This window comes from Podarcis pityusensis, assembly GCF_964106645.2.
Source record: "Podarcis pityusensis genome assembly, chromosome: 6".
Lineage (NCBI taxonomy): Eukaryota > Metazoa > Chordata > Lepidosauria > Squamata > Lacertidae > Podarcis > Podarcis pityusensis.
The window spans coordinates 92,362,983-92,383,522 of NC_138030.1; the positions used below are offsets into that span (position 1 = coordinate 92,362,983).

A 20,540-nucleotide genomic window follows, 5' to 3' on the forward strand; every position below is an offset into this window, starting at 1 on the left:
ACTTCAGGTCAGAAAAGTGAAAGCCTTTGTGTAGTCTCCACTTGCCTAATATATGGCACTGTTACAGCCTCGGGATAATCCCTTTAGATTACTCTGTGGCAGTGCTTAGTGGATGCTTATTTTGAGGTGGCTGCCTTGCCTCTAACCATTACAATGGGTTTGCAGTGCAGCTGCCTGTCGGCCAGAGTTGTAGCACTTGTGAGTGTTGGGACCCCCTCCCCCCCCCAGCAGCCTTTTTAAAAATTATTTTTCACGTTACAGAAGCCTTAATCCCATGAGCTCACCTTTTAATAACAGGAAAGTGTATGCGCTCTCTTTGCCATGCTCATTGCCACTTGAGGGGTAACTCATTCCTGAGGAACATTCATAATGGAATTCAAGGCTGCTTTCCTGCCCCCCCTCCTCCTAAGGGTACTCACAGCTTGGTTTTTGCAGGTTGCTGTGAAGCATGCCATGTGGGTTCAAGGACACGCTCCCAGTTTAATGTGCACAGGCATGCTCCTGCTTGCGCTCTGATTGGCAAGGTTAACTCTGAGAGGCGCTGAGAGGCTGCAGCTTTTTAAACTGATTTGATTAGAACCACTACTTTATTCCCCTTCACTCCCCCTCCCCTAACCACTACCTCCTGATCCTTTTAACATTGGTCCAATAACCATTCACTCTGTCCCTCACCACCCCCTATCCTATTTTCATGCTGAATTTTGACATTTTATAAAATAGATTAAGAAGCTCTAGAGGAAGGATTTAGGCACTAATATATGTCTCCTGGGTGCATTGTTTTCTGAAACTGGCTGAAAGTGTGATTCCCCTTCCCTCATTTCCCTAGCAATTTTCTGGTGCCACTGTGTCAGCACGCAGATTTTAGGGTGTATGGCGAACGGAGAGATGTATCCTGATCTCCCATTTAAAAATATATCTTTTTGTGATTTAGACCTTTGCAAAAGATTAGATTTCGGTCGTGGCCACTATGTGCTTTACGTTTCTTCCGATAAAGCTGTGCAGTGTGTGGGCTCCTTTTAACAAATCTTTGACTCCTCCTGTCATGACTTCCTCACTGACTGCTTGCTTTTGTAATGTTGTCATGTTCATGACAGCATTTGAGACTGAACGTGTTCACATTTCCCCCTTGGTTGTTCCCAAACGTATTCTTCATGCTGAGTGTTTTTTATTATTTAAAAAAACTTCATGCCTATCAACAAATCCTTAAGCTATACTTTTCCGGACACCTAAAATTTTGTTAATTTCGGTAATCTGACTTCTGAGGAGATATGTATAGGATTGTGATCTTATTAAAAAGAATGTCAAAAGGTGCAGAAATAGAGAAGCCGTCCTAATGACATCCATACTGTGGAATCCCTTTACTTTACCATTTGAATTTAATCTAAGCTGCTATTACTGAGTCTGTAGTATGTTGCTGCCGGAATTTGTCTCTTAAGTGTTGAGGACAGCTAAGCTTGCAAAACTACCTCTAGTTGAAGTAGCACAAACAGTGTAGTGTAAACACAATCCCCTAACCAATTTATTAAATCCTGACATACTGCATTACTTAAGAGTTCTCAGGGAGAATTGAAGCCTTTCTGACTGGCTTCCGCATTGCGGGGAAATTTTTAGTGACATTTAAAAGGTTTCTCTTGTGCTTCTTTTTTAATGGGATATATAAAAAAGGCTTGTTTTAGGCCAGCAAATGGGACGACAATCCAATTTCCCCTGATTCCATCAAGACACTCTCAAAGCATTAGCTCGTGCAGTTAAAACAAAAACAAAAGCCCACATACTTGCTTGACCCTTTGCACCTGATAGCTCAGAAAAGTGGCTTGATGTGTAGGTATTTATTCACTGCTATATATACCTATGCACTCAAGTACATTCGGAAGTGAAAATGAAGTAAGAGTGTTTCCATTTACAGTATCATGCTGATTATATGAAAGAGATTGGGGAAGCTTTTGATCAAGGTGGGTAGTCCTTGTCTTTCCAGACTCCCCTTTCCCAGGAAAAAGCCAGGCTTGGATTAGCAGAGAGTTGGATGGGGGTGAAAGCCAGCCCAGGAAGCTATTAGAGCAGCATTCACCAGCCTGGTGCCCTCCAGCTGTATGACCATGTGGTTGGAGCTGATTTGAGTTGTAGCCCAAAACATATGGAGGGCACCAGGTTGGTTCGAGGAAGTTGCTGGGTCTCTGGGCCACATCTGAAGTTTTAGTGCGTGATTTCAATAAATGCATGTGCTTAAAGGTCAGTTGTGACCAAGACATAAAGGTTAGCTGCCTTTTTGAATATGATTTACTGGCTTGTATATGCATCTCGGGGCGCAGGTGGCGCTGTGGGTTAAGCCACAGAGCCTAGGACTTGCCGATCAGAAGGTCGGTGGTTCGAATCCCCACGATGGGGTGAGCTCCCGTTGCTCGGTCCCAGCTCCTGCCAACCTAGCAGTTCGAAAGCACGTCAAAGTGCAAGTAGATAAATAGGTACCGCTCCGGCAGGAAGGTAAACGGCGTTTCCGTGCGCTGCTCTGGTTTTACCGGAAGCGGCTTAGTCATGCTGGCCACATGACCTGGAAGCTGTACGCCGGCTCCCTCGGCCAATAAAGTGAGATGAGCGCCGCAACCCCAGAGTCGGCCACGACTGGACCTAATGGTCAGGGGTCCCTTTACGTTTATATGCATTTAGCCTCCCATCATGAAGAATCTCTCATAGGTCCAGTCCTGTGTCAGGCAGTGTGGGGCAGCCTGCTTTAAGGTGGCAGATTTGGCAATGTCATTAAAGGGCAGCAAATAGTAATGGTCGTTAATCTTTTCCCATTATTGAGGGACATTTAAATTTTCTCCTAAAGGACACCAAAGTGCTGTGGCCTGTAACTGTTGTCTGTGGAGGCTGGTAGCCCATTTTTGCTTCAGCCATGTCCACCATGTTTCCTTCTTGCCCATTACAGCCTTAACAATAATGTACCCTGTGCCACAGCAGTGATATCTAAGGCTTAGGGAGTAGGAACTTTACGCCAGAGCCCCCACAAGCCTTCATCAGTTATCCCTGTCACCAGGAAGAGCCAGGAGGTGCTGATTACCCATTGGTAGAGGATTAGAGGATGCTTCACCATCTAGAGCCCAGGGAGGCTTGTAGCTCAGCAATAGAAAACATGCTTTGCATGCACTAGGGCTCAGGTTCAATCCATACAACTCTTAAGTAGGGCTGGGAAGGTTCCCAGTCTGAAACTCTGGAGAACAACTACCAGTCCTTGTACACAGTACTGAGCTAAATGGACCAGTTGCCTGACTTGAACTAAGGCCGTTCCCTGAGCTCCTTCTTCTGATGCTACCCAGACATACATAGTCACTACAGAACTTTCGGGTGAAAGACATGGGGAACCTTACTCACTGCCTTTCCCCTCTTGTTATATACCTATTATTTATTTTGGAAATTTCTGGGCATTTAAAAATAGCTAAGTGGTATATAATTTTCAATAAAACATAACAAAAAATCATGATATAAAAGCACTAAATATAAAAACACAAAACAGTAAAATACACAGCAGAGGTTCAAAGATACGGGGTGGGGGAATAAGCTTAGGGGGAAGGAAACACACTGGTAAAAACATGTTTTCACAAGGTTCCTGAAATAGAATTTGGATTTTAGGTTATTAAGATTTTGCTAGATTTTTGAATCTTATACCGTGCCATGAGTTCTTACGCACTTTATTAATAAAAATACATAGTGGCCATATTCAGATGCAACAATTCTTTTTTGCACTCTTTCTCTTTATTCCTCTGAGAGCAAAAAAGGGCAGAGGGAGAGAATACAGATGGGAACTACCGTATTTTTCGCACCATAGGACGCACCGGCCCATAGGACGCATCAAGTTTTTTGGGGGGAAAATAAAGGAAAAAAAATTATTTCCCCCCCAGGCGCTTGTGGGGCCGGCAGCGGGGAGAAGCGCTCTTCTCCCCGCAGTCCGCCTTCAGATCAGGTCCGGGGACAGCGGGAAGACGCGCTGCGCCTCCCAGCTGTCCCCGGAGCTTGGGGGCAGGCAGCGGGGAGAAGCGCTCTTCTCCCTGCCGCCCGCCTTGAGATCAGGTCCAGGGACAGCGGGAAGACGCGCTGCGTCTCCCAGCTGTCCCCGGAGCTTGGGGGCAGGCAGCGGGGAGAAGCGCTCTTCTCCCTGCCGCCCGCCTTGAGATCAGGTCCGGGGACAGCGGGGAGACGCGCTGCGCCTCCCAGCTGTCCCCGGAGCTTGCGGGGCAGGCAGCGGGGAGAAGCGCTCTTCTCCCTGCCGCCCGCCTTCAGATCAGGTCCGGGGACAGCAGGAAGACGCGCTGCGTCTCCCAGCTGTCCCCGGAGCTTGCGGGGCCGGCGGCGGGGTCTCCCCGCCGTCAGCCTCCAAACCACTTCGGGAGACAGCGGGATGGCGGCGTTCCGCCTCCCTCTGTCCCCCGACCTTGTGGGGCTGGCGCTGCGGCTCTCCTGAAGCCTGGAGAGCGAGAGGGGTCGGTGCGCACCGACCCCTCTCGCTCTCCAGGCTTCAGTGAAAGCCTGCATTCGCACCATAGGACGCACACACATTTCCCCTTCATTTTTGGAGGGGAAAAAGTGCGTCCTATAGTGCGAAAAATACGGTATCTTGTTTTCTGGATAGGTCACTTCCTGGTTCACACTGAGAAGCTCTTTTTTCAGTGTCCCCAGAGATGGAAATGAGGGCTGCCGATGGAAATCAGTGCACAAATCTTAAGACTTTTAATGTTGCTGGAACTGGACACCAGTGTGTCCACCACCAGGCCCTCTCAAAAATCCAGAGAGGCCCAGGCCACTTCCAGTTATTAAAGCCCATAATAAAATAAAAAATGAACAAGACCTAAAAACACTTAGATTATAATACTTTACTATTTGAAGCACCATATTATTAATCTCTATTGCCACTCTGGGCCCCTTTTGTGAGGAGGGCTGTGAGATAAATTTTAGAAAATAAAAAAATAAATTTCAACACGCAACATATCTGGAATGAACAAACAAAACCAGAACAATCCAGACCTTGTGCTATAACTCAGTAGCACTGGGCCTTTTGTGAAACCAGGTTAAGGATGGGTACTTGCACAGTTGTGCCCTGCTACTAGCAGACTGTAGGTTTTATAAATACATACAGAAATAATTAAAATCTAAGGGGTTTAGAAGGGGTAATCTCCTTTCAATAATCTCTGCCACAAAGCCTGTAAAGTCACTGCTGGCAGAGAGCCCAAATCGGACCGGCTGTTGGATATCAGGATAGCACGTGCAGCTCGGAGTCCAGAGAGATTAAGTGAAATCACTGCCCTGCTGGCCCATCAGGCAGATAGGAGGCTCTAGAATACGATCTTCACTGCCTAAGGTGAAACCCCATCTAGGACACCATTCTTGCACCAAAGAGCAGATCAACGTTCAGCTGATAGAAAGGGATTGTGGGCGGGGAGAGAAAGGGATGGGAAGGAAGAGAGGAAACCATGCACTGAAAGGCAGTAAGGAATCCTGGAATGAATTCAGGTAGGCTCCTGCTGTATGAAATCAGACCTCTCCAGTTGTGAAAACAAATACAGCAAATTTTAAACATATTTTAATATGGCTTCTTGAACCATGCCCCAGCTAGCCTAATTAAAACAAATTCAAATTAGAAAATACTATTAAAATGGGTGGCATGTTATTAAATATCTCATTCTACTACTGAATAAAACAGCCATCATTCACTACATTTATCTGATGGATGTCTGCCAGAGTTGGCTTTGGAAAAAATCAGATTCATCGTACCTGTGATTTATCAGATTGTTCTGCGTGATTCCTTAAAAGATGGTGCTTTCTGTTTTGCCAGACTCCAAAAAGGCCATTTAAGTTTGGCTCTTTAGGAAGATCTTTAGTGAATTACTATTTTTATTCTTGGCTTAGTAGTTACATCAGCACTTCCCATACTCATTATAGCTGAAGCACCTGTATATTCTGAACTAAAACTGGAAGTAAAATTCACTCCAAAGTGTACTTCAGAATGCGTCAGTTACTCTACCATTTCCTTTGTTCCTATTGGAATGTTGGAAAGCCTACCAGAGTGGCAACTCATGCACAAAGGCAGCAAGTAGACGTACATAATAATAATAATTACATACATAATTTAATTTGTATGATACCTTTCCATAGTTCAAACCATACTCAAGGCGGCATAAAACATAAAAAATGCATACAAAAATTGCAAACTCTTGTCTTAAAAATCATATCTTTCATGTTATTCCTATGCTTCCTCCATCCGTTGGGGATGTCCATTGTCAGCATAGAGGCAGGATATTAGGTAGCCAATACTGTATCTCAGATTATCTTGCCCATACTTGGTTTATTAAATTAATATATTTATAACCTGCCTTTCCCTCTAGTTGAGATGCAAGGCGGCTTACAACTTAAAAAAAAAATCAATGATAAAATAAGGTAAAGGGACCCCTGACCATTAGGTCCAGTCGTGACCGACTCTGGGGTTGCGGCGCTCATCTCGCTTTATTGGCCGAGGGAGCCGGCATACAGCTTCCAGGTCATGTGGCCAGCATGACTAAGCCGCTTCTGGTGAACCAGAGCAGCGCACGGAAACGCTGTTTACCTTCCCGCCAGAGTGGTACCTATTTATCTACTTGCACTTTGATGTGCTTTCGAACTGCTAGGTTGGCAGGAGCTGGGACCGAGCAACGGGAGCTCGCTCTGTTGCGGGGATTCGAACCGCTGACCTCATCCAGAGTGATAAAAACAAACTAGTTAAACTGGTCAAAAACTAGAAAATATTTTGATTGACTTGAGAGGTGTTGCTCATGCACCTACTGGGAAGATCAGTGACATTGGCAAACACAAGAGAAAAGGTCTTTTCGGTGGTGGTCCACAGCTGTGGAACTCCTTCCAAATGATTTACACCTTGTTCAGGCATTTAAGGGAAAGCCCCAAATACCTTTTTCTTCACTGCTACCTTCAGTTAATGTTTTGAATTACTTAACCAGAGCAACTTGATTTAGTAGTACAGTGATATGATGCCTCCTTTTGCGGACAGGATCGTTTCCGGAGCTCTGGTCAGATCCCAAGGTTTCCACAACATGAGGACCACTTCTGTGCATGCGCGCACGGTGGTAGACCGCTTCTGCGCATGTGCGCGTGGCGGTAGACTGCTTCTGTGCATGCAGCAAAACACGTCCGGGTTTGCCGCTTTAGCAACTCGAAGTTTATGTTACCCGAGGGTAACATAAGCCGAGATGCTATGGTATGTACTCTTCTGATGTGCCCACATATCCAATGTTTCTGTATCATTTATTTTGCTGTACATTGCTTTAGGAGGGCATGTCTAAAATATGCAACTTACAAAAAAGCTTTTAATTAAAATTAGGCAAATCGATACCCTGTGTGAGGACTCAGTGGCTAGACATTGCTCACAGCCAAGGGCTTAGCAATTGCCAAAAGGACAGTCAGGAATGACTCCAGCACCCCTGCCAGACTGGCTAGCAAGGTTGCCTTTCCCTGTAGGGTTTACTTGCTTGTGTAAGAAATTTACAGGTACAGTTCCACCAACTCAGTTGAACTGCAGATTACGACCTCTCCAAGACTTTTGCACCCCTCTCCTCTTGACTCATCAAGCTCCCTTCCTAACCCAGCAACCTTTCCCTCAAACTCACCGCTTCCCAGGTTCTGTTTTGCTGAGAGAGATCACAGCCAAGGATAATTGATGAGGTACCTATCCGTTCCTACAGGTGGATAATTCTGTTGTGGCAGAGCATAATTACCCAGCTACAGAGCAGACTGATTGGAAAGAGGCAAGGCCAGAGCAGTGACTCATGATGAGACTGGGTCCTTTAGTCTAACAGGAGCATTTCTTCAATTTATATCTCACAGTACCCTACTGTGCAGAGTTTGGAAATTACATAGTTAAGAGCAGATGCTGTACTGTTTGTTTTATTTTTAAAGTACAGTGGTACCTCGGGTTAAGTACTTAATTTGTTCCGGAGGTCTGTATTTAACCTGAAACTGTTCTTAACCTGAAGCACCACTTTAGCTAATGGAGCCTCCCGCTGCCGCCGCGCCACCGGAGCACGATTTCTGTTCTCAACCTGAAGCAAAGTTCTTAACCTGAAGCACTATTTCTGGGTCAGCAGAGTCTGTAACCTGAAGCGTATGTAACCCGAGGTACCACTGTAAACACATTCCCCTAGCGAACTGCCGGGGCTTAAATGAGGCCAATTTTCTCTCTCTGCACTTCATCCTCCCTGGTTTAATCACATAAGTCAGTGAGCATCAGTTCACTTTGGACCATTTTGGATTTTAAAAAATGCACTTCCTTTTAATTTACAACTTTCGTGCTTTTACTCATTAGGGAACCCTCTAGTATGCAGAAACCATTCCCTTATTTTTGGTGGCTTTTTTTCACTTCCAAATTGATAAGCATGAGACTACTCAAATTCAGTATTAAGGACAATTAAGGACTGCCAGGAAACTGAAAGATTGCAATGTATCCCTAGTTGCTGAGGGCTCTGTACCATTCACTTCTTTTACATGAAGCACAAAAGGGTTTGCGTACAGCAAGAAGGGGGAGATGCTGAAAGGAAAACAAGTGACTGTTCTAAACAACAGCAGAGGTTTGACTAAACCAGGGATGTGGAAACACTGAAGGTTTAACGAAAATATTTTAACAAGGTGAAATAGTAGTAGTAGTAGTTGTTGTTGTTTAGTCGTGTTCGACTCTTCGTGACCCCATGGGCCAGAGCACGCCAGTCACTTCTGTCTTCCACTGCCTCCCGCAGTTTGGTCAAACTCATGCTGGTAGCTTCGAGAACACTGTCCAACCATCTCGTCCTCTGTCGTCCCCTTCTTCTTGCGCCCTCCATCTTCCCCAACATCAGGGTCTTTTCCAGGGAGTCTTCTCTTCTCATGAGGTGGCCAAAGTATTGGAGCCTCAGCTTCACGATCTGTCCTTCCAGTGAGCACTCAGGGCTGATTTCCTTAAGAATGGATCGGTTTGATCTTCTTGCAGTCCGTGGGACTCTCAAGAGTCTCCTCCAGCACCATAATTCAATGGGGAAATGGGGAAACCCAGCCAGATGGGCGGGGTACAAGTAGTAAATTATTATTATTATTATTATTATTATTATTATTATTATTATTATTATTACAGTCTTGCTTCAAATGGTAGAGCTGATGTGACAAAGTGTATTTGGGATGCTTTACTTGGACTGAGGATATCTGGGCTCAGGTCCCCTTTGGCCCATGAAGCTCACTGGGAGGGCATAGCTTAAACTACCACAGAGGGTGGTTGTGAGGATAAACAAGAATAACAACAGCTGGGATTCTGAGAGCTACTTAAACATTCAAGGGACTGTGCAGATGCTACAGTTCTTTTTAAGGACTTCCAGTGCCTATTTCTATTTAAGAAAAGCTTAAATATTACGTCAGCTGGGGGAAGCAAAAGCTCTAGTACATATAGTTAGCCGAACCATTGTTGAAATGAATATAATGTTATGTTTGAAAATACAGGTCTCCAGACCCATACTGCGTTGAAAGGGTTAAATTTCCAAGCTGTAGCAGCAGATTGTGTTTTCCTTCTATGATCTGGGCTGACAAGACATCAGTATTCTATTCATCTGTTGGGAATTAGGCTGTTAATCCAATCAATGACTCTTGAGTGAGCTGCGGCCTGCCTCCCCACTGGGGAACAATCGGATCAGACGGCAGATTGTTTAAGAGCACAACGCTGTCCCAGTGTCAGGTGGAATTCTTGAGCATTCCCTGGTGAATTGGAGCTGGGGGAAACTGTCTCAGACCATTTATCCTGCTCTTTAAATAACCAGGTACCTGCCTCATCCATACTAAAGCGATAAGCAATTGGGGAAGGCAGAAGGGAGCCAGTGACTAAAATGCTGCAAAAGGGGCTGCAGGAAATGGAAGAGGGGCTTCAGATTTAAGGCTCGCTGTTCATTGAGCATGTTAAAGAAAGGGATCGCCTTGATGTCCTGAACAGATCTTGGTGGGCTTGGGGGTAGGAGGGGAGGGGCTGGCAGCGTTACACTCTTTGGTTGTCATGAGCATTTCCTTTTGGAATTGGAAAGGTGAGATATAAATCTCGCAGGAAATAAACATTTGGTATAGCACAATTGTCATACAGCTTGGATCCTTTATGTTTTAGAGAACTTGGTGCTTTTTGGGGGGAGGGGGTGAATTATCAGCTTAGATTGCACCACATCGGGTGCCTGTTGATAAAATGTTTGCATTTGAAATGTTGCTTAAGAAGGGGCTAGCTAGTTCCTCATCCGTTGGATGTAGTTTCGATACGCTGATAGGTCCGAATATGTGAATTTAACCTCCCTGCACAGAAACAGGTTTAATTAGGACACACAGAGAACTCCTTTGAAGGCACATTATGTTTTTCAACTGCTGAAGCCCTGCCAGCTATCTCTGTTTCAGACTACCTGGAAACCACTTCTGTGTTCTTCAGAAGAACAGCAGAGTTTAAGTGTAATAAATGAAATACAATATAGGAACCCCTGCCATCTGGGCATCCCACTTCTCTTTTCCCTTAGTCACATTTGTGCTTTCCCAAATGAGTCCTCTGAGTAAGTAGGCAGCTGAGGAGGCAAGGCTATGTAAATGAAGAAGACTGAATCTGCATAAAGTCAGACAGCTGTTCTTGCTGGTTGCCAGGTGGCAAAGTCCAACAAGGGTGTATGTGCACTTGGATCAAGTTGAAGAATCTCCTAATCTCCACCTACCTTTTGATTTTGTTTCCTCTGAGATTCCTGGCTCCCCCTCTGAACATGGAGAGTCATGGATCTCCTCCTTCCTTTTTATATGTGCCCCACCAGCTGCATCTGTTGCCTAGTTCCCTTGATTTCTTTGCAAGTAAGGCTCTGCTTAGTGCCAAGGAAATAACTTCAGGCTGCTATATCTTGCTCCCCACCTCCTAAGTGTCCAGTATAAGGGAGCTGCCCACCATCTCCTTGACCAATTCGCTGCTTCCCTTATGATTGCCCTCTTTCTCTGCTGTGTTAACAAAACAAATCAACTTTCCTCCAGCACCAGCCTTTATAGCAGAGGCTCAGAAAACCAGCAATGAAACACTAACGTTTAAAAAAGGATTCAGGAAGCTACAAACAAATTAGCCTGCAGTCTTTTCCTAGATAGAAGTCATTAATCACCGATCTTTTAAAGTTCTGTGTCTATTTGTTTGTTTATTTTTTCAAAGCATTATACTCCACTTTTCACCCAGAGTGACTTTCTATAAAAATAGCACAGTCCTCGCCCTCAGGCTTACCTTCTAAAAAAGATATGACACATAAGGAAAAAAGAATGGGGAAAGGAGAATAAGCAAACTCAAGACACTAAATTCTTAATGGTATAAGGTGCTTATATTAATGCCTTTGGATGGAGGTGGGCTGTTCAGTTCAAAAACAAGCATTGGTGGCCCCTGAAAACTGCTGCTCATTGATCCTTGTGATACAATGGGTCGCTGTGTCTGGTAACCCGAAGGTTGGTGGTTTGAGCCCAGCCAGGGTGGGCTGTGGGCAGGATCCCTGCATTGCAGAGGGTTGGACGAGATGACCCTCTGGGTCCCTTTCAACTCTACAATTCTACGATACTAGCCTTCCTGAAAGTGACTGTAATGCAGCTGGAAATTGCTGATATAACAGGGTGGGGTCTAGCTGAAATTTGTTAATCATCATCATCATCATCTGTTGGCTTCTTGTCAATCCCATTGCATCATATAGGTTCACAGGTGCTCAGCTGATGCAGTCACCCCTGCAACAGATGGTCTTGCTACACTCTGTCACAAGGCAGGAGGAACTGGTGACCTCTGTCAGTGGGGAGGAGGAGCCCAGCTGGTGAGACTAGCAGTGAATGAAGATGGGAGTCCCACACTGGCTGTTGCTTCTTCTTTTCCTCAAGGACAGATGGAACAACAAATATGGATAAGACTGATCTTATCCATTATATTATATACATTGGACTTTAAATAAGCCTTTGACATGTCCCTTATTAAAGTAAACTTGGGAGTCATGGGATAAGAAGGTAGCTCCTCTTAGGTATTATACTACTCCAAACAGAGCATAAGATTAAATTGACATTTCTCACAAAGCAGGAGAGTAAGAACTAGGATCTTCCAAGGATCTGTATTAGGTGTTTGGTTTGTTCACAAATGATTGGAGTCAAGGTGAAGTAGTGAGATGATCAAGTTTGCTTCCGATTCTAAATTAATGTTGTTTTTGTGGAGGGAGTGTGCTTTCTCATTTTCTCTAATAGGACTCAAAGGGTGACTGTTGGAGAGGCTGTGTCAGCTTCTTGCAGTCGACATGTAAGTTTCTTCACTGTTTGGTGCTATCACTGATGTCTAGCTCCCATATGAGACCATCCATTGCTTTGTATTTGGGTGTCATGACACCGAGCTCTCTGTATTTTAAACAAAGTATTCAGAGGCTGTGGTTAAAAACCAGAGAAGATTCCAGTGAATCTGGTAGGGAACAGCTGTACTCGGGGTGGGGGGGTGGGGAGCGATTTTCCTGCCTGTGATTAATGAAGTCTTTGAGACTTTATCTGATCACATAAAGTGCCTGGGGGATTCCTGGATCCAGCACTGCCCTTCCACTGTAATAACTCCTCAGGGCAACTTGTTGCTGCAAATGCATCCTTTCTTCCTGAACTAGTAAGAAGGTTTCTTCTCTAGTAGGACCTTGTTCTTATCTTCTTTTTCCACCTATGATGGGGCTGCCAACAAATGAACAAAATACTCAGCTATCCTATTCCAGCTTCACTGCAGATTTGTTTGCTAAATCTATGGGACAATCAACTGCAGGGGTTCAACTTTCAGGAGCTCTTGACGTGGATGCTAGTGCCCACCAGAACTTAACTTGCTCCAAATAGAAAAACCTTACAGGACTTGCAGCTTCCACCTTGGTATAAAAATGTGGCATTTAGCACAAGTTGAAAAGATAACTCATAAATTACATGTCGCAAAATGCTCAGAGGATCCTAAAAAAACCTACGATGTTTGGTGGGATTTTATCATATATACCGTACAACAAATATACACAGGACTCCTTATTCACAGTATAATGTGAAATTTGACTCCTAAGGGTCTTAAGTACTCAACCACAGAGCCTAGGGCTTGCTGATCAGAAGGTCGGAGATTCGAATCCCTGCGTTGGGGTGAGCTCCAATTGCTCAGTCCCTGCTCCTGCCAACCTAACAGTTCAAAAGCATGTCAAAGTGCAAGTAGATAAATAGATACTGTTCTGGTGGGAAGGTAAACAGCGTTTCCGTGCGCTGCTCTGGTTCACCAGAAGCAGCTTAGTCATCCTGGCCACATGACCTGGAAGCTGTCTGCGGACAAACGCTGGCTCCCTCGGCCAGTAAAGCGAGATGAGCGCCACAACCCCAGAGTTGTTCGCAACTGGACTTAATGGTCAGGGGTCCCATTACCTTTATCTTTGTTTGAATTGCTTCAATAAAAATAAAAGTTAAAAAATGAAAGAAATACAGTGGTACCTTGGGATTCAAACGGGATCCGTTCCGGAACCCCGTTCACATCCAGAAGCAAACGTAACTAGCGACGGCATATCTGTGCACGCACACGTCACTTTTCGCCGCTTCTGCGCATGTGTGTGATGTCATTTTGAGCGTCTGCACATGCACGAGCAGTGAAACCCGGAGGTAACGCGCTCCGTTACTTCCAGGTTGCCGCGGAGCGCAACTCGAACGTGCTCAACCCGAAGCACATTCAACCCGAGGTATGACTATGTCAGTGTAGTAGTGCTTTAATTATCTGGTGCTGAGAGTGGACAGCAAGATTCTGTCAAAATTCCTAAAAATAATTTTGTTCCTGCATTGTGCTGGCCTCCCTCTTACTCCTTGCAGTATTTTAGTTTTGGCATTAACCATTGTCAGATAAATGAGATCAAAGATTCCCATGTTGTATGTTTTCACCCTGGTTGTAACTCACATGAATACAGTGGTACCCCGCAAGACGAATGCCTCGCAAGACGGAAAACCCGCAAGACGAAAGGGTTTTCTGTTTTGGAGGCGCTTCGCAAGACGAATTTCCCTATGGGCTTGCTTCGCAAGACGAAAGCCCATAGGGAAATCTCCGGGGACCTCTTTTAAATGCTGTGGTGGGGAGCAAAGCCTTTCCCCCCCTCCAGCCTTCAGAAGAGGTCCAGGAAGGCCGGCGGGGGCCGAAAGGCTTTGCTCCCCACCGCCAGCATTTTAAAAGCAGTCCGGCATAGCAGGGAAGAGCTTCCCGCTATCGCGGACGGCTTTTGAAGGCAGGCGGGGGGAGCAAAGACTTTCGCCCCCCGCCGGCCTTCAGAAGAGGTCCTGGACCTCTTCTGAAGGCCGGCGGGGGGCGAAAGTCTTTCCTCCCCCCTGCCTGCCTTCCCGGGAGAGCGGAGAAAGGCAGCGCCTTTCTCCGCTGTTCCCGACGGCTTTTGAAGGCAGGCGGGGGGGGGGAAAGACTTTCGCCCCCCGCCGGCCTTCAGAAGAGGTCCTGGACCTCTTCTGAAGGCCGGCGGGGGGCGAAAGTCTTTTTCCCCCCCTGCCTGCCTTCCCGGGAGAGCGGAGAAAGGCAGCGCCTTTCTCCGCTGTTCCCGACGGCTTTTGAAGGCAGGCGGGGGGGGAGACTTTCGCCCCCCCGCCGGCCTTCAGAAGAGGTCCTGGACCTCTTCTGAAGCCCGGCGGGGGGCAAAAGTCTTTGCTCCCCCCTCCTGCCTTCCCGGGGCAGCGGAGACTTCTCTGCCGTCCCGGGCGATCTTAAAATGCTGGCGGGCGGCAGCGAAGCTTTCGCTGCCACCCACCAGCATTTTAAAATCGCCCCGGGACAGCGGGGGCTTTTAAAATGCTGGCGGTCGGCAGCAAAGCCCTCCTGTCCCCGGAGCTTGCGGGGCGGGAGGTGGGGAGAAGGGCTTTTCTTCCCACCCCCAGCCTTCAGAACAGCCTTCTGAAGGCTGGGGGTGGGAAGAAAAGCCCTTCTCCCCCCCCCCCCAGCCTTCAGAAGAGGTCGGGGGACAGACTGTCCCCGGACCTGGTCTGAAGGCGGTTTCCCTAGGAACGCATTAATTGATTTTCAATGCATTCCTATGGGAAACCGTGCATCGCAAGACGAAAAACTCGCAAGAAGAAAAAACTTGCGGAACGAATTAATTTCGTCTTGCGAGGCACCACTGTATTCATTATTTCTTCCATCAGGAGTTATTCATGAAACCTTCGTCTTTTATTTGTCCTTAGGTCCACACTCGTGGGCAACACCAGATTACATGGAACCTAATAAGGAAACTATTAGGAATGGAGGAGAAATATGGTTTGATTCCCATTTTAAATCCAGACCTGCCTAATTCATACTTCCCCACAAAATGTGTGGATAAATCTTTAAAAGTTTTCACTTTTAGATAAAATTTGCAATGCTGTTCTCCAAACAAAAAATATGGTACCAAAAAGGCAGAGGGGAAAGTATGTATAAAAATGCATGCATTGGTGAAAATTGTTTGCAAAATTGTGCATTTTATGAGAAATCCTCCCTTAAATTTGGATGCATTTTCATGGCAGCTTTTTTTACAAAGAAAAAATCACAAACTGATACAGAAATGTGTTAGACTAAAGACTGGAACAATGAGAAACTAAACTTGACAGATTCATCTATCCCTAGAAGCCATGTTTGTTTGTTTGCTTGTGAGTTGCTGTTAATTTAATGTGATGCAAGGCAACAGAAGCTTCATATTGCCAGCCATCTTTAAAATGGATGACAGTTTGAGAGCTGATGCGAACAACTTATTGGATGAGCTTCCAAGATCAGTGTAATGCAAGAACTCGGCCTCGGTATGGACATAATGACTCCTAGTGTGAAGAAATGTGAAATATAAAATCATGATCAATTAACCATTTCCCCCATATTTCAGTTGTCCTTAGTTCTTGTTGATAGGTACAGCCCCAAATGAGCTACATTTAGGCAGTAATTCATGCTGGAACAGAGCAGAGTATAAATAACTGTGGCAAATATTCCCTCTTCTTGCTTAGTAACTCAAAATGAAACTTAATTATCTTGCTCAATTTCCAAGAAAAAAAGATCAAATGTTGTCACTCTGTTCCATTTGCTTATTTATAGGTGCATTTTTACAGTAGGACTGGAAATTTCCCGCAGTAGTTGCCCAGAGACAATTTATCAGGGCTACACATGGAAAACTGTGTTGCTGCACTATTCCACACTTTTTAAAACATAAAAAACCCTAATGCGAACAACCTCTTGCATTCCAAAAGTTTAGGGCAATTTAGGGATATTTATATAATCCATTTTGTGTAGTGGTACAGTACTAGCATGCATGAATCTGAAGAGCTTAGTTTTTGTGTGACTTGCTTTCTTGTGAGCCAATGAGCCTTTCAGGAAAGCCAGTAGAATGTAGGTGACAATCATGTTATTTCCTTTCAACTGAAGTGGTGACACTTACTTAGGGCACTCTTCTCCTAATGAGTTTTCATGCTGAAATTTCTGAAGATTAAGAATTAGATTTTCTCACTCTGGAGTTGAGCAGAGTCACTGTCCAGCACGCAGTAGATAGGTGACCATTAGACACGGAATTTCGGGCAGTAAAATCCAAGGACGTAGCTCTCTGTAGGCAGTTGGAAATCCTTAATGGGCATTTCTGTAGCAGCCTCTTCATCTTTGCTAGATTAAATTTTTGTTATGTGGAGAATTTATATGATTGCTAACACAGCACAAACTCTTTAGCTAGCATTCAGCTTCATGCGAACCCTTGATAGTAATCTTTTATTACTGTTCCGGATTCAGTGTTCTCTTAGAAAGTTGCTTCAATGCAGGAAAAGGGTGTCTGACCCAGCAGTCACAAGTGGCAACAATGCTAAATGGAGAAGCATGAAGGGGTCACTGCCATAGGCAGTACATAGGTATAGCACAAAAGAATGGGGCAGGGGGAGGCATTCACCTGAAGGGGCTCATTCTTCACCACAGCTTATGGGGTCTGCTGCTCTGCAGCAGCAGCTGATCAGGGGTTGATGCTAAAGACTCCTCTGGTTCAAGGGCCTTGGTCCTTGCCTGGTGGTGGAGGCTTTGCATATTTGTTACAAAAGCCAAAGGGAACTTACCTTCTTCGATGTACAAAGCTAACCTTTCCAGTGAGCATATGGCCACAGGTGTAATAATTTTGGAGTTTTATTCCCTTGCGTTTTTGCCATTGGCACTTTCTATTTCTTATTTAGCAGGATTTATATACCCGTTAATCATCAAAACTTTTAAGCTGTTCGCTTCAGGTTAATAGAATTGCATCTGTTTTATTGTATTTACTTTTCATACAATGGGAAATCGACCATAGTTCCTTCCATGATCTGTAGCACTTTTATCCAGTATAAAATATAGTAACCAGCTTTTTTGTGCTGAGTGGCAAGTTGCAGGGCGCCCAGCTGCCAGTCTGGTGTGATCCATATGATGCAAAGTCAAGTTCCAGCAAAGGCCGAACAGAGTCCAAAGGTCAAGAGGTGAGGGAATAGCCAAAACTGGACAAGTCAGCTTCCAGAAAAGGTAGACTAGGATTCATAAGAACATAAGAAAAGTCTGCTGGATCAGGCCAGTGTCCCATCTATTCTAGCAACTTATCATAGCGACCAGCCAGGTGCCCATAGGAAACCTGCAAGCAGGATTCGAGCACAAGAGCACTCTCCCCTCTTGTGGTTTCCAACTAGTATTCAGAATCATTACTACCTCCCAACTGTGGAAGCTGAACATAGCCATCACAGCTAGAAGCCATCAATAGCGCTCTCCTCCTTGAATTTGTCTAATCCTCTTTTAAAGCAATGTAGGTTAGTGGCCATTAGTGCCTCCTGTAGGAGTGAGTTCCATAGTTTGACTGTACACTGTGTGAAGAAGGTACTTTCAAGAGCCTAAGACAGGGGTCTGCAACCCGCGGCTCCGGAGCCGCATGTGGCTCTTTAACACCTTTGCCACGGCTCCGGGGCGGATACTAGCGAGGGGAGGAGGCGCATTGTGCGCCCCAACACTCCCCACTGTGGCGGGCGCTGTACTGGCTGTGACGTCGCATGGGGGCGGTGCGTGCGTTACGATCCTGTATATATAGCATTAAGGTAAGAAACAATATATGCAGTGTTATATTTGTTTTAAATGTCGCAATGGTTTTGCGGCTCCCAGTTTTTTTTTCTTCGGAAATGGGTCCAAGTGGTTCTTTTTGTCTTAAAGGTTGCAGACCCCTGGCCTAAGACAAGAGCATAGTGAAGGCTGAGATTTGAGGACTGCTGAAGTGGGGCACAGTAGGGGTCAGAAGTCAGAGCAAGTGCAAGAACAAGAGCTGTTTGACAGTGGAACGGACTCCCTGGGGAGGTGATGGACTCTCCTTCCTTGGAGGTTTTCAAGCAGAGGTTGGATGGCCATCTGTCAGGGATTCTTTAGCTCTGATTCCTGAATTACAGGGGATTGGACCAAATGACCCTTCCAAATCTACAGTTCTGTGGTTCTATGAAATTAGGCAGATGTCATAATCTGAGAGAAGAAAGGAGGGCCAAAGTATCAGAGTCTTCGGCCTCAAGATGAATTGTGCAGACAGAGGGATGGGCTTTGATACCAAGGGTTTATAGAGCCTAATGAGGAGGGATAGGCCTGTGCGGACAGTGTTCAGGCAAGCTGGTACTGTAGTCTGGACCAGTGTTGTTCATCCTTGGGTCCCCAGATGTTGTTGGACTAGAGTGCCCATCATCTCTGACCATTGGGCTAAACTGGCTGGGAATTAACAGCACCTAGAGGGCCCCAGGTTGATCTAAATGGCACCCTTGACACCAAAAGCCTAATTTGTTTGGCTAAGAAGGTGGTGGAAACAGAGCAGCATTGAGAGAAGAAAATAAAAATAAAAGCAATACTGAAAGTTCAGTTTTTATAGACATGTAAAGTCTTAGGAAAACCAAAATACCCAACACATTTTGGTGATTGATAATCATCCACTGGGGCTCAAGATTAAGGTTCTATCTCCTATCAGAGTGCTTTGAGTTCAAAAGGACTTGCTTCCAGATAAGTATGTACAGGTGGTGACCATTTCGTTCCTGGTACCCATGCGTGTCCATGGAGTGTGCATAACCATGCTCGGCCCTGCCCCTGTTCCACCCTCTTCTGGGTCCAAAAGGACCTGTGTGTCATTGATCGCTTGTCAATTGGATGCTGCCTGTATAGGATTGAAGCCTAAGACTATTACTGTTCATAAATGTGTCTTCCAACTCCTCTTTGAGGCTTTGCCTCTTGTTTTGCTTCATTCAGGCCTGTAAGTGAACCAAGTTCTGATGGCGAGGAGGTTGTTTCAAGACCCATGTCAATGTAAGGTCGCACAGCCCAGCACCTTTCAACCAATTCTATGAATGTTGAGCTTGAGGCTGTGGTTCAAAGATAATTAAGAGTTTTAGCACCGGTGGGTCAGTGGGTATCAAGTGCCAAGTTGCAGGGAACCCTGCTGTCTGTTTGGGGTGGGGGGGCTGAAGCAAGAACCTGGTGTGAGGCCTTGGGTTCAGCTCTACCACACAGGTTTCAATTACTCTTTAGCCAAGGAGGAGGCAGGGGCTCTTTAACAGCCAATGTGTAAGAATATGGGAGAGCAAAAAGTTATCCTAGTCCCCACAAAAGTTGGGGCTACTCCAGCTACAGTACTTCATCACCTGTGTTGCTTGTGTCACTTGAGTTTAAGCAGATCTGTTTGTCACTACCACCCATGTTGAAAAGATAAGGATTCAGCTAAAATCATCTCTACTGTTCATTTTAGCTGCAGATTTTGTATCTCATTAAATGAATTATGCACAGGAATGTAAGTCAATTGGCATTTTGTTTTGTTTTTTATATTTTATACCCTGTTGTTCAGTCTGGAAAAGAATGCACAGGACAGTTTACAGAGACAAGTCAAAACCTATAAGCAATAAAGTCTATAAAATGATAAACAGTAACAATAAAGCATCCCAGCATGAATAAGTTATTTTAAGGGCCTGCAATAATAAAAAGATGTTGGTGCCAAAAAGAGAACAAACTTTGTGCCAGGTGAGTCTCTCTGGGGGAAGAGTTCCAAAGATGGGATTCCTCCATTGGAAAAAGTCTAATCCAGGCTTCCTCAACCTCGACTCTCCAGATGTTTTCGGCCTACAACTCCCATGATCCCTAGCTAGCAGGACCAGTGGTCAGGGATGCTGGGAATTGTAGTCTCAAAACATCTGGAGGGCCGAGGTTGAGGAAACCTGGTCTAATCTCTTGAGCCTTGGGGGATTACCATTAATATGCAGGCAGGCCCTTGTGGGAAAAGGTGATCCATAAGGGACTTGTGTCCCAAAATGTTTAGGGCTTCAAAGGTTAAAACCAGCACTCTCAATTGCTCATAGAAATGGACAGGGAGCCAGTGAAGCTGTTCTAAATCTGACATGGAGATGTTCACTGTACAAGAACATCATGCCATTCTTTTAAAATGCATATGTGTGGATAAAACTAAATCTAGTTCTCTCTTTTTCCCTCAGGATGATGAAGGCCAAACAGCATTGCATTACGGTAA

The 20,540-nt window shown here is 45.3% G+C and overlaps 1 protein-coding gene across 1 annotated transcript in view; it reads left to right on the forward strand.

Annotated features, from left to right (window-relative positions):
- Positions 1 to 20,540, forward strand: part of ACBD6 (acyl-CoA binding domain containing 6) — a 99,484-nt gene that overhangs the window by 70,520 nt on the left and 8,424 nt on the right. The window contains exon 7 of the mRNA XM_081012310.1: positions 20,506 to 20,536. Within this exon, the coding sequence (XP_080868436.1) occupies positions 20,506 to 20,536 (31 nt within the window). The remainder of the gene's footprint in view (positions 1 to 20,505; positions 20,537 to 20,540) is intronic.